The 12007-nt window shown below is 44.7% G+C and overlaps 1 protein-coding gene across 1 annotated transcript in view; it reads right to left on the reverse strand.

Annotated features, from left to right (window-relative positions):
- LOC125295591 (collagen alpha-1(XIV) chain-like) overlaps nt 1-12007 on the reverse strand; it is a 76397-nt gene that overhangs the window by 21110 nt on the left and 43280 nt on the right. The window contains exons 23-31 of the mRNA XM_048244932.1: nt 11130-11276; nt 10775-10849; nt 9567-9706; nt 7975-8098; nt 5531-5674; nt 4573-4737; nt 4209-4247; nt 2828-2966; nt 1860-2002 (exon numbers count right to left, since the gene is read on the reverse strand). Of these exons, the coding sequence (XP_048100889.1) occupies nt 1860-2002; nt 2828-2966; nt 4209-4247; nt 4573-4737; nt 5531-5674; nt 7975-8098; nt 9567-9706; nt 10775-10849; nt 11130-11276 (1116 nt within the window). The remainder of the gene's footprint in view (nt 1-1859; nt 2003-2827; nt 2967-4208; nt 4248-4572; nt 4738-5530; nt 5675-7974; nt 8099-9566; nt 9707-10774; nt 10850-11129; nt 11277-12007) is intronic.

Here is a 12007-nt window from a genome sequence, read left to right on the forward strand (position 1 = left end):
TGCACAGAATGATTTTGTAGCACGTGCAATAAATGACAGTCGAAGATACAAACAGTGCTGCTATACATTTGCTTGGTATAACCGCATTTATAGTTTTCTACAAATGCAATAAATCAAATGCCTCCATCACTCAACCAACGCTTAACGGTAACATTACCTAGGTCCTTATTGATATTACAAGATTAACGTGCCTGCAGTAAAACCAAGCATGTCCGATAAACATCCTCAGATTTATTTCGCTTCAAGAAGAAATTGGAATTACACTTCATGTGAACATTGTCCTATCCTTATTAGATGTTCGCTGCGGTAAATTACAGTGCTTGTATGAAGCGTCCATTGTTTTTTCCAACCCACTTTTAACTTCCAACAAAATTACGTCTCACTGCAACGATGCGCCATCTAGTGGACAAACGACTACTTCTCGCCAATACTGAAAATGCAGCCATGATGATGATGATGAATATTTATTTTGGCTTTCTTTTAATCCTACTGATTTTCATTTTTACCGGGGGGGGGGGCAAATCACAAATGAGTGATTATGAGCCAGGTTGATGTGGGCCCTTGAGACCAACATACCATAAAAAGATTCACAGAGAACTGTGTCTGCCCTACCCTCCTTTCGGGGGGTCCAGTCCAGCGGGGGCTGCAGATGAAAACGAAAAATGACGGTTCCATGCTATCCATGTGGGGGTACATGCTCACCAAGTTTTGTGTACCCCGGTCTTTCAGTGTCCCGGGAATCCTTGTTGGTGTACGTCACTAAATGTACACATAAATTATTTTATTGTAAGGCCCCCCATGAACGAAAGTACACAAAACTTGGCATGCATTCAGAGGGTGTCATAATGATCCTACACTTTTAATTTCGTGCAGTTTTGACCTTGTCAGCCAGAGATATTGAGATGAAAACACCTAATTTTTGCTTTTTAATTTTTAACTAGGTGGCGCTATACATGAAATAAGTGGTAATGGGATGGGTTGACATGCCCCCTTAAGACAAAAAAAAAAAAAAAAGGTGGACCTCCTAGGCCCTACGGTTCTCGAGATATTCACAGAAAACTGTCTCCGGCCACCTACAGGCCAGTTGGTGTATAGTAACATAAATTAATTTATTGTGTGGCCCCCCATGAACGGAATTCCACAAAACTTGGCGTGCATACAGAGGGTGTCATAATGATCCTACACTTCCAATTTCGTGCAGTTTTGACTATGTTAGGTCACAGATACCTTCAATTACACCACCTCATTTTTTACTTTTTGTGTTTAACTAGGTGGCGCTATACATGAAATGAGTGGTTATGGAATGGGTTGACATGGCCCCTTGAGATCAACATACAAAAAAAAAATGGTCCTCCTAAACCCTACGGTTTTCGAGATATTCACAGAAAACTGTGTCTGCCCTACCCTCCTTTCGGGGGGTCCAATTCAGCGGGGGGCTACAGATCAAAACGAAAAACGATGGTTCCATGCTATCCATGTGGGGTTACATGTCCACCAAGTTTCGTGGTACCCGGTCTTTCAGTGTCCCGGAATCATTGACGGAAATTTGGGCATGCGAAAAAGAAAAAAAAAAACAAATCTGACTAAACCTATATGACCGCCGCTGCGCTGGGCGGCGGTCATAATAATCAATGTAAACATCTTTATTTGCATTCACAACTCTCAAAATGGTTCTTGTAATATCTACCAAGCCTCCACAATGATTCTAGACTACACCTTTTTGAAAGCAATCTGGGTTTTGAGACGATTATTTGCCATCACTTTGGCCTTGCGCTAACTTTTGGTGTGTGTGTGTGTGTGTGTGTGTGTGTGTTTCTTAGCTGTGTCCTCTATCACTTTTGAAACCACTGTGTACATACTGTCCAGGATCACGCCCACCAAGGGCTCACTGTCGCTGTCGAGAATCTCCCACAATGCAAAGGGCTCCTGCGGGGTGTCAGACAGCAGGCGGAACAGCATGGTGAGGGTGTAGTCTGAGGGAAGGCCTTCAGGGTGGAGATATCTGACCAGAGAGACCCAGGAGAGGTAGTCAGTTGTAGATCAACCATCACTTAGTGCCACATTAAACCACTTCTGCCCAGACCCATCCCAAGAACACAATAAGAAAAATAAACACTAAAATCATCCCAATTAGATTTTTTTTGGTTATCATTTCCTTATGAGTTGATCTGGATTGCTGAATCATGATTATATACTTTGAGAAAAGGACAGTTGCCTTGCAAGCAATACATGATGTTAGTTGTATGGTTAGCAAGTCAGAGCTGTGGTATTTGTCACGGCTGGAAGACATTTAGAAGAGCTAGAAGCGCTGAATCATTCACCAACATTATGTCCCTCACATGCCTATGAAAGAGGGTCTAAGTTGAATATTGCTGTGTATGGGACAGGGGAAAGGAATCTGTCAGCAAGGCAGGGAGCCTAGAGCTATCCAGACACTGCTTCTGCTGCCAGTGTGTGTGTGTCTGTGTGTGTGTGTGTGCATTTGTGTGTGTCCTCACAATCCTCAAGAACTGTAACTGCACCTTCTTCCCCTATCATTTTCATGTTTTTCCAACTAATTTGATTGTTTGGGTGTTTTCATAGAACACATCTCTCTGTCACCCTTAGACCTCTAAATGATTAAGAATAATAATTATAATGAAAACCAGGACATGAGGTTCCTTCATAAATACATATAAAGGTGTGTGAGTGTGCTTGTGCTTGTGCTTGTGTGTTTGTGTGTGTGTGTGTGTGTGTGTGTGTGTGTGTGTGTGTGTGTGTGTGTGTGTGTGTGTGTGTGTGTGTGTGTAAAACAGCTGTGTGGTGGGAGTTGGTTGTGAGTGCTAACCTGGTTGGCTGGGAGATCAGTGCGTTTTTGTGCAAGCGGTAGCAGGGGAAGCTGTTGAATGTTCCCGGCTCCATGGAAACGCCCTGCACACTGCTGTAGCTCTTCTCCACTAGGCCGAACATCTCCATCATGCGGAACCCTGGGGGGGCAGACACACACACACACACGGCTCAGTCTCACACGTAGTCAGACACACACACAGCCCTATCACACACCCACACAGCCAGACACACACTCAGCTCAGTCTCTCACACACACACACACATACACACACACACACACACAATCAGACACACACTCAGCTCTGTCACACACACACACACACACAGAGTCAGAAACACACACGGCTCGGTCACACACACATAGCCAGACACACACACAGTCAGTCAGTCAGTCAACATGACGATTGCATGGGGCTTTCTCATTAGAGGCTGAGAAATGACCACCTTCTGCTTGCCATCACTCAAACACTTCAAAGAACATGTGGAAAAAAATGCCTTTTTTCTCCATAAGGATTATGGAGACATCAGTGCAGTGACACTCAATTTGGCGATCTACAATCTTACACTTCACAAGAAAGTCTTGGATCAGCACACGCGTATGCAGGGAAAAGAAAATCCCGGGATGTGTTTATATAGTGTGATATCATTAGCAATTACGTGCGGTGTGAGAAAAATAATAACCATGAAGGGTCAGCACAGTTTGTGTTTAGCCTATCCCTATTACAGTCTCATTTGTCATTCAACAGCAGCACGCCGCTGGCACGGCCGAGGACAGGGGAAACTTTAGAGCGGCCGAGCCGAGCGCTGGCAGCGGTCAGGATGCCTGGGGCTTCGAGAGCGATCCGCATTGGGGTCACGTGTCCTTAAGAAAAGAAACAGTGAGCCCATTCTAGTCTATCCTCACCCCCACCCCCATCCCAAACAGCTCACGCCCCCGCACTCGGGGAGATAGAGTCAACATGCAAATGTAGGGATTGGATTGGTTAATATTGACTGTGGAATATACAGACTAATAGCCTTCAAATAGTGCCCTGGTGGTAGGGGTCTTTTTCGGGAAGAAGTCACCCCAGATGGGGGAGGCTTACAGGCCAGCAGCCACGACTGCCAGAGCCGCTGGAGCTCCACCAGGGTGAGGGTGTGGGTGTGTGGGCGTGAGACGCTGAAGTATGGGCCCTAAAAAATCCTCACAGTGTGACATCTTATGAAGCGAAAGGACTCTACGCAGATGATCTTTGTTTGCGTTTTTTCCATATCTTTATGCATCTTTTGTGTGTTCTTCTATAATGAAGTTGTATGTATTGTGCTCATTCTGGGAAGTTACACCTCATCATCTTCAAAAGATAAGAAGCACACGGAAGATTTCACAGACGAGCCCTTACCTGCCAACGTGTTCCCACTCATCAGCAGGGATGGACAGGCTAAGGAAGGGAAGGAGAGAGGGGGGGGGGATTACAACAGGATATCACTGCTAGTGAAATCTCATTATCTGACCATGTCAGTCATGTGAGTCTATAACGACTGCTACATACTGCAAAGATTTACAACATTTTAAAGCTTGACATCTAAATGCTGCAATGACATGTATACATGTTCTGATATTCTATCCAGAGCTACAACCTACAATCAGCTCTGAGCATGTTTAAAAGAAATTAAGAAAAAAGTAAGAACAGTGCTGTAGGCCTAGAGAGGAATCAATCTGTTCTGTGCTGATTTAACCACTTTCATTAACTCTGTGGAACTTACTAGCAGTAGCAGCCTCGCACACAAACGTAATCAGCTGCTCCTCAATCTTCTTCACAGCGTCCACATCATCCACGAAGAACACGTGCCTCTCACTAGGCTTGCTGGCCATATTGACCAGCTCACCATAATCGGCGTCAGCAAAACCAATGGCAAAGATGATATAGCCTGTGGACCATCCAAAAGACAAAATATCATGATCGGGAGTGGCAGTGAATTGAACTAACACTATTTTGAGCTGCATTTGAATGCCTTTAATAGAAAAAGTCAATGTCAGCAATTAACAACAGCACTACAGTATATTTCACAAAATATTATTCTAACAATTAAAGCAACACCAAAGAACTTTCCCTCTGTCGCACGCATGCTATTTGTTTATCCAGCACCGGCTTTGCAAATAACGATGTCCATAGACAAGGTAGAATATGTTGCACGATTTATGAAAGTACGATGTATTGCGACATCAGATGCAAGTCAAATTTGTAGTTTCTTATGTCTCATTCCATCGAACTACAGATCCGCTACCCGATCTGGCAAGCTTACATAGTGCGGTTATAGCCGATAGAGGGCTGTGAAGCGAATGCAGAAGTGCCGCTCACCCTGTTACAAGTTGATGAACCACTGAAACGATTTTGGAAACATTATTTTAATGTACAAAAAACTCTTTGGTGTTGCTTTAACTTCACTTTTCATTAATGGCTGTGCTTAATGATAAGACTACTAGTTCCATGTCAAGCCAATTAAATAAGGTAGTAAAGGTTACACTTTGAATTTGCGTTAAAATGAACGCAAGGGCCAGTGGGCCAGTCATTAAAACTCAAAGAGTTAAAATAGGAAACTGCAATTGTCAGTTACTGCTTATAAAGCCATATTATTGTTATGGAAATACAAAAGCAACTCTAGATAGGACTGAATAACAATGGTAAGAAGACCCTGACATTCCCTCCGCAACACCACACACCATCTTGCTGCATCTCCTTGGAAACTTTGTTGACATCGTCCTGGGATCGTCCATCCGTGAGTACGACCAGCACTTTCGGTACGCCCCTCCTAAGACCGCCCTCCTCGGTGAAGATGGCCTCTTTCACGTGCTTTATGGCCCGACCTGTTTGGGGGGGGGGGGGGGGGGATAACATGAGGGTCTAGGTCACACGCAGTAGCCTACACAGGAGCAGGAGCTTACAGCAACTCCCCAAGCCTGGGCACACTTTTGGTGATGCACTGTAGGGAGTCAACCAGTCTGTAAAAATCCTGTAGTTCTGACTATTTAAAAGTGTTAAGAGCAAACGCAAATGGATCCAATCTGTCAGGCTTCTGGTTTTATGGAGACACTAAACTCAGGGTTACAATCTCTAAACAATAGAGCTCTACTTCTACAATTCACTTTAATAGTGTGTGGTGGTTACTGTGAGTCGACTTTACTGCCATTTAAATAAAGAGATGACATCATGGTCAATGGCCCAGTATTCACTACTTTAACAATTATGAAGCACTATCTAAAAGCCTCTGTTCTCACACACACACACACACACACACACACACACAGAAAGAGAGAGAGAGAGAGAGAGAGAACACTATTCAACATTTTCATCAGATAAAGCAATCCTGGTATGTCCTACTCTGCGTGCTTCCACTTACACATTTGCATTTTCTAATCTCTGTTTATTGTGTTCTCTCTCACACATGAGTGTGCAACCTTACACACACACACACACAAACACACACAAACACACGCACACTGAATAAAATATGGAACTGAATGGGTGTGCATGGATGGATTGTCACCAAATTTAATCTACTGAGCCCCAAAGCACCGCCCCACCCATTCCTCCAGCTGCCTCTGTGCTGCTATTACACTGGCTGTCAGGCCAGACAAACGATGAACAGAGCTGTCAACACACACACACACACACACACACACACACACACACACACACACACACACACACACACACTCACAAGTCCCTTGTGTTAGATTCGGTTAGATATGTGTGTTAAAACCTCCATGCTCCATGTTAATGCCCTCCATCAGCGGGTGGGAGGCTGGCTAGTGGACGAGGGGAGAGCCACTCACCACAGGACTAACGGTTGTGGACACACACCAACCGATCATAAATCAAGTGATGTCCCTATTCCCACCCACCCACACAAACTTTTTTTTTCCGGACCCACAGTCCCAAGGTGCCCTTGAGTGAGGTAGACTGGCAACATGGTTAAAAAAGCTCCAGAAAACCAGTGATGTGCAACACAGCCCTCTAACCGAACCCAAATGTGCATAAAACACAACAAAGAATCATTTAAACATACTAGATTTCCTCTCTGCTTCCAAGCACAGCCAGAGAGTATTCTCGGTCTCTCAGCAGTGGTACGTGATACACTGATGTTTTTAACCATTCCCTTACAAGACTCTGTCTCTCCTCTCTAGTTTAATATGAGAGGGGAATGAGAGCAATCACCCCGGAGTTGCTCTTTTCTCCCCTGAGCACATCTATATGAAACACAGCAGGGGATTACAATTTAATACTCTCGGTGGCCACCAATCAATCACTGTCCGCCTCACACGGAAGGAAATCAGACCGCTAGCTAAGGCCTTAATGAAAAAATGTATGCTGCAGTCGCAGATAGATTGTGTTGTAAGTGTGTCTGTGTGTAAAAGGAAGTGGGTGCGCACACACAGGCAGGTGTGTGTGTGCATTTACAGACATGTAGAATGCTCCACCTGTCAAGGAGGAGGATTAAGGTGCATGTGCTGTTTGTGTAAAGAAGGGTGTGCACACACACACAGGCGTAAGGTGCCTTTGAGTATGTGTGTGTGTGTGTGTGTGTGTGTGTGTGTGTGTGTGTGTGTGTGTGTGTGTGTGTGTGTGTGTGTGTGTGTGTGTGTGTGTGTGTGTGTGTGTGTGTCTGCATATGTGTATGTGTATGTGAATTACTGTATGTGTATTAACAGACATGTGGAATGCCCCCATCAAAGGCATGTCAAGCAGGGGGATTAAAGTGTATGTACAAAAGCAGGGCTGCATGTCAATCTGTTGCCAACAGAAACACAGCAAGGGGTGGCTGCCAGCAATAATCCTAAAGGGAGGAGGGGGGTCTCTGCCATGGGTGTCTCTGTTTCTGTTTTTGTTTTGTTTTGTTTTTGTGAGGGGGAGCTGTGGTCAAGAGCCATTCTATTTTTTTTTATTGCATAAGAACAGCCAAACACAAACAATTCTTGAGTAATGGCTTGAGTAATGGCTAAACTGCTTATATATTCGGCACAGGTTTCGGCACAGGCTCAGGGCACAGGAGGCTGCCCTCTGAGGTTCAGTTGTTTTGTCGGAGCAGACAGACCTGCTCCCACTGACCCTCTCTGGACATCCCCCGTGGTGGAAGAGAAGAGGGGTCTAGTGGAACAGCACATACCTGTTTTCGTGTTTCCTCCCTTATAGGAGATACGCTGAATGGCGTCCAGCAAAGACTGTTTATCACTGTGGGAGTTGAGCTTGAATTCAGTTCTGGCATCGTCACTGAACTGCGCGATGGCAACCTATCACAGAGAGCGACCGTGAGAGAAAGAGAGACAGAGAGAGAGCGAGAGAGAGGAAGGAAGAGAAAAATAAGAATGACAGATAGAGGAAGAGAGTGAGAGCGAGAAAAGAGCGAGTTTTCATCACTCTTTATGGTTTGTTCTTCCATTCCTGGCAACCCCCAGGGTAAATGCGTCTCTCCCTGGGAGACGGCTACTCCTCCAGCTCTCTGCTGCTCTGCCTCCTTCATCCCTCTCCCAGGAGGCCGCTGGTCCACTCTGGGCCTCCATGCCTATTCATTTGGAGTTGTCTGTCTGAGTTACCATGTCTCTTTGTACTAACTAAGCAATGGCTACGTGGCGGAGGTCCATCTTGCCTTAGTCTCATCTAATTAATAGATCTGGACACGCGGCTTTCTTCATCCGAGAGCTACCCCTTCAGAGTGTCCCAGCCAGTTTGAAGGGAAGACTTGATGATGATCTATGAGCCCTTCTCAGCATGTCTAGACGGGGTGATTTTTTGTGTTTAATGGTTTGTCTTGGGACTGGGTTAAGTAGTTTGTATTGCAGGAGTGCATCCTTGACTATCACAAGCTTCTTCTCTCTATGTGAGAATAGCCTTTACAATGTAGCTGCTTCAACCATGGTCCAAGTGTTTCATGGTATTGGAAATATCTTTATATAATTTTTCTTCAAGAGAAGAAATTGAGAGAGGTAACCTACATATCTGCTTTCGACGTTTCTTCCGTGATTTGGGAAAAGCCCGTAAAAGTCCTGGCAGGAAGCGATTACATCAACGTTTTTTTGGTATAACCAGTTTTTAATATTTTTTTCCGAAGTGTTTACAACTTAGTGTTAACTAATAATTGTTGCAAACTGGACAACGAACAAAATATTAGTGCATTCCTGGATCTACATCCTTATGCATGCTTCCTGCCAGGACTTTTACAGGCTTTTCCCAAATCACGGAAAAAACGTTGACGCAGCGGTATAGAAGCAGATGCAGAGGCAAGTGTTATTTAAATAAACTCCTTAAAACTCCTGGTGCACTTACAAACTTTCTAATGCCTCGTTATTGGACTAAAGGTCATAGTTGTACTACTGTAGAAGTTTCGTACCATTCAGGGCATTATTAGTGGGGTAATTTACGAGATAAAGGTTGGTTCCATTACAACTGCAGAACGTCATTAGTTTCTGACAGCGCTACTCGACCAGGGTTCGACCAAGGGAAAAAAGGTTCTGGGAGGGTGTTTGGCTCGGGGTCATGGTGCAAAGGACCCTAGAAATTACTCCGAACCATCGCTTTAAGCAAACATTTTCAAAAGATGAAGATGACGATGAAGGCAAAAATAAACATTGTTCGTGGGGAAAACATTGTGGGGAAAAAAGTGTTTTTAAAAACAATCAAGTTCCCATTTAAACAATACGATGTGGTGTAGAATACTGAAAAGAAGATATGAGGTGGCAGCACAATATTATTATTTTTTACCTGTGTTCCTTCTAAACCAATCACATCCAGAGATCCGACTGTGCTGTAGAGGAAACGGATGATCTTCTGGAAGTTGTCATCACCGATACTCCACGAGCCATCCACCAGGAAGACAAGGTCTGCTTTGGCAGCTTTACAAACTGGGGTGGCGGTGGAGTGGTGATGGAGTGGGAGAGAGAGAGACAGACAGTCATTATTCTCCCTGCCTCACTGCTTTCACACAGACAGGTGCTGATTAATGACAAACTCTCTCACTAGTTCTCCTGCTACTGCTGTCACCCACAGCCACACACACACACACACACACACACACACACACACACACACACACACACACACACACACACACACACAGCACAGCAGCGAGCCCTTCATTAAGGCTCCGTGTTTCTATCCCTCTCAAACAGGTGCTCCAGCACAAAGCCCAATCTGCCTCCAGGAGGAGAATCTAAAACAATCTTAATGACGGCTCGCGCGCTCTGAGTAAACAAACACTGGTGCACTGCTTTAAATTAGGGGCAAGTTGGATGTGTGAGTTGAATTTCTCAGGCTCGGTGAACGGTTTGGGTACATGTGATACCGAATGTGTTCCCAGTCTCCCAGAAAGAGGAGATAGTGAGATCATTTGATTTGTTTACATATCAATTGTGACTAATTATTCGCAGATCCTAGCTGTGTTCCCACACTGTCAAATGCTGTTTATGAATAAAAAGAAACATTTAAAATGGGACTACTTTTCTGAATCATTTTCTGAATCACTCTACCATGATTATATCACTATAATTTCCATAGTTCATTCTTCTGTTGAAACTGGTACTGGCAAGAGATAAAGTATCATGTTGTGGCTAATCATCTCTGGGGGTATCATCATACATACTGCATGAACTCATGAGATACTGATTTAAGAAACTACTACTACTAGAGGATTTTAGCTCATATGTTTGACATCTGTGCTTTGTTCAACAACAATCTGTGTTGAATTGTGTTGTTCTGTTCAAAAACAATCTTTACAGACAATCTGTCTGTAAAGAGTGCTTTTACACCATTTATATATGGAGTTCTGCACCCTGAGAAAGGTCAGCTGTCAGCAGAGATCTGCTTTTGGAAAAGGGCACACTTCGCCCAGCCCTGCGCACCAGCTGACCCAGCCCTGTGGGAGAGGCGGCCAGAGGCTCTCTGCTCCGCTCCCTCTGCCCTGGCTCTCTCACCTTCTTTGGCTGGAGGGATGGTGGGTGGTGGGGTGGTCGTGGGAGGTGTGGTTGGAGGCTGTGTGGGAGCAGGAACTGTCAAATAAATAAAGAAATAAATCTAATCAGACAACCATAGCGATATCTCTCACACACATACAGTACATGCAGGGGGGATTAAAAGATGCTGCCTGAAAACTCCAGGGATTTACTACGATCAATTCAGGAGCAAAATCCCAGAAATGTGCATAAATTATCCCCAAATCATGTATGCTAAAGAGATTTAGGGGCTTTGGATTATTCCAGTGGTTGGGGAGGGGAAGCGAGGCTGCTTGCTGAGCTTGAGGAGGGGAGAGGGGGGCGCTTGCATACGTACGTGTGGTGTCAGTGGTGGTGACCGCAGGCCCCTCCATGCCCTGCAGCTGGCTGTAGTGGCTGATCTGGTACTGGGTGTTGGGGAGGAGGTTGTGGAAGCAGTGTCGCGAGGCGCTCCCCGCCACGCTCTCCTCCTGCCGGTGCCCATCTGCAAGACCAGGAGGGAGAGGGGAGTCAGGAACATTCCATCACAGCAGCTAAACTACTGACATGTTACAGAATCACAGCAGCTACAATACTGACATGTTACAGCATCACATCAGCTACAATACAATACTGACATGTTACAGCATCACAGCAGCTACAATACTGACATGTTACAGCATCACATCAGCTACAATACAATACTGACATGTTACAGCATCACAGCAGCTAAAATACTGACATGTTACAGCATCACAGCAGCTACAATACTGACATGTCACAGCATCACAGCCACTACAATGCAATACTGACACGTTACAGCATCACAGCAGCTAAAATACAATACTGACACGTTACAGCATCACAGCAGCTACAATACTGACATGTTACAGCATCACAGCAGCTAAAATACAATACTGTCATGCTAAACGTAGACATGGCAGCTAACACTTATCCTTATGAGACGTAGGAGGACACAAATACTGATACATACTCATATTCAGATACTGTGCATATGATATAGTAAAAATACTGTACATATCTGTTCATATTTCACATGTTTTACTAGTCATCTTGTGCTCTGAGCTCAGATGAAAAGAGCATGTGGTTTGCATGGAGGTTCTCAGTGAACAGTTACTGTAGAGAGGTTCCAGGTTACTGGACATGAAGGGCTAATAGCCGTCATTCTTCACCTACACTCATGCAATTATTGATGCAACGAGTGGCCTGCAATGA

This window comes from Alosa alosa, chromosome 6, assembly GCF_017589495.1.
Source record: "Alosa alosa isolate M-15738 ecotype Scorff River chromosome 6, AALO_Geno_1.1, whole genome shotgun sequence".
NCBI lineage: Eukaryota > Metazoa > Chordata > Actinopteri > Clupeiformes > Clupeidae > Alosa > Alosa alosa.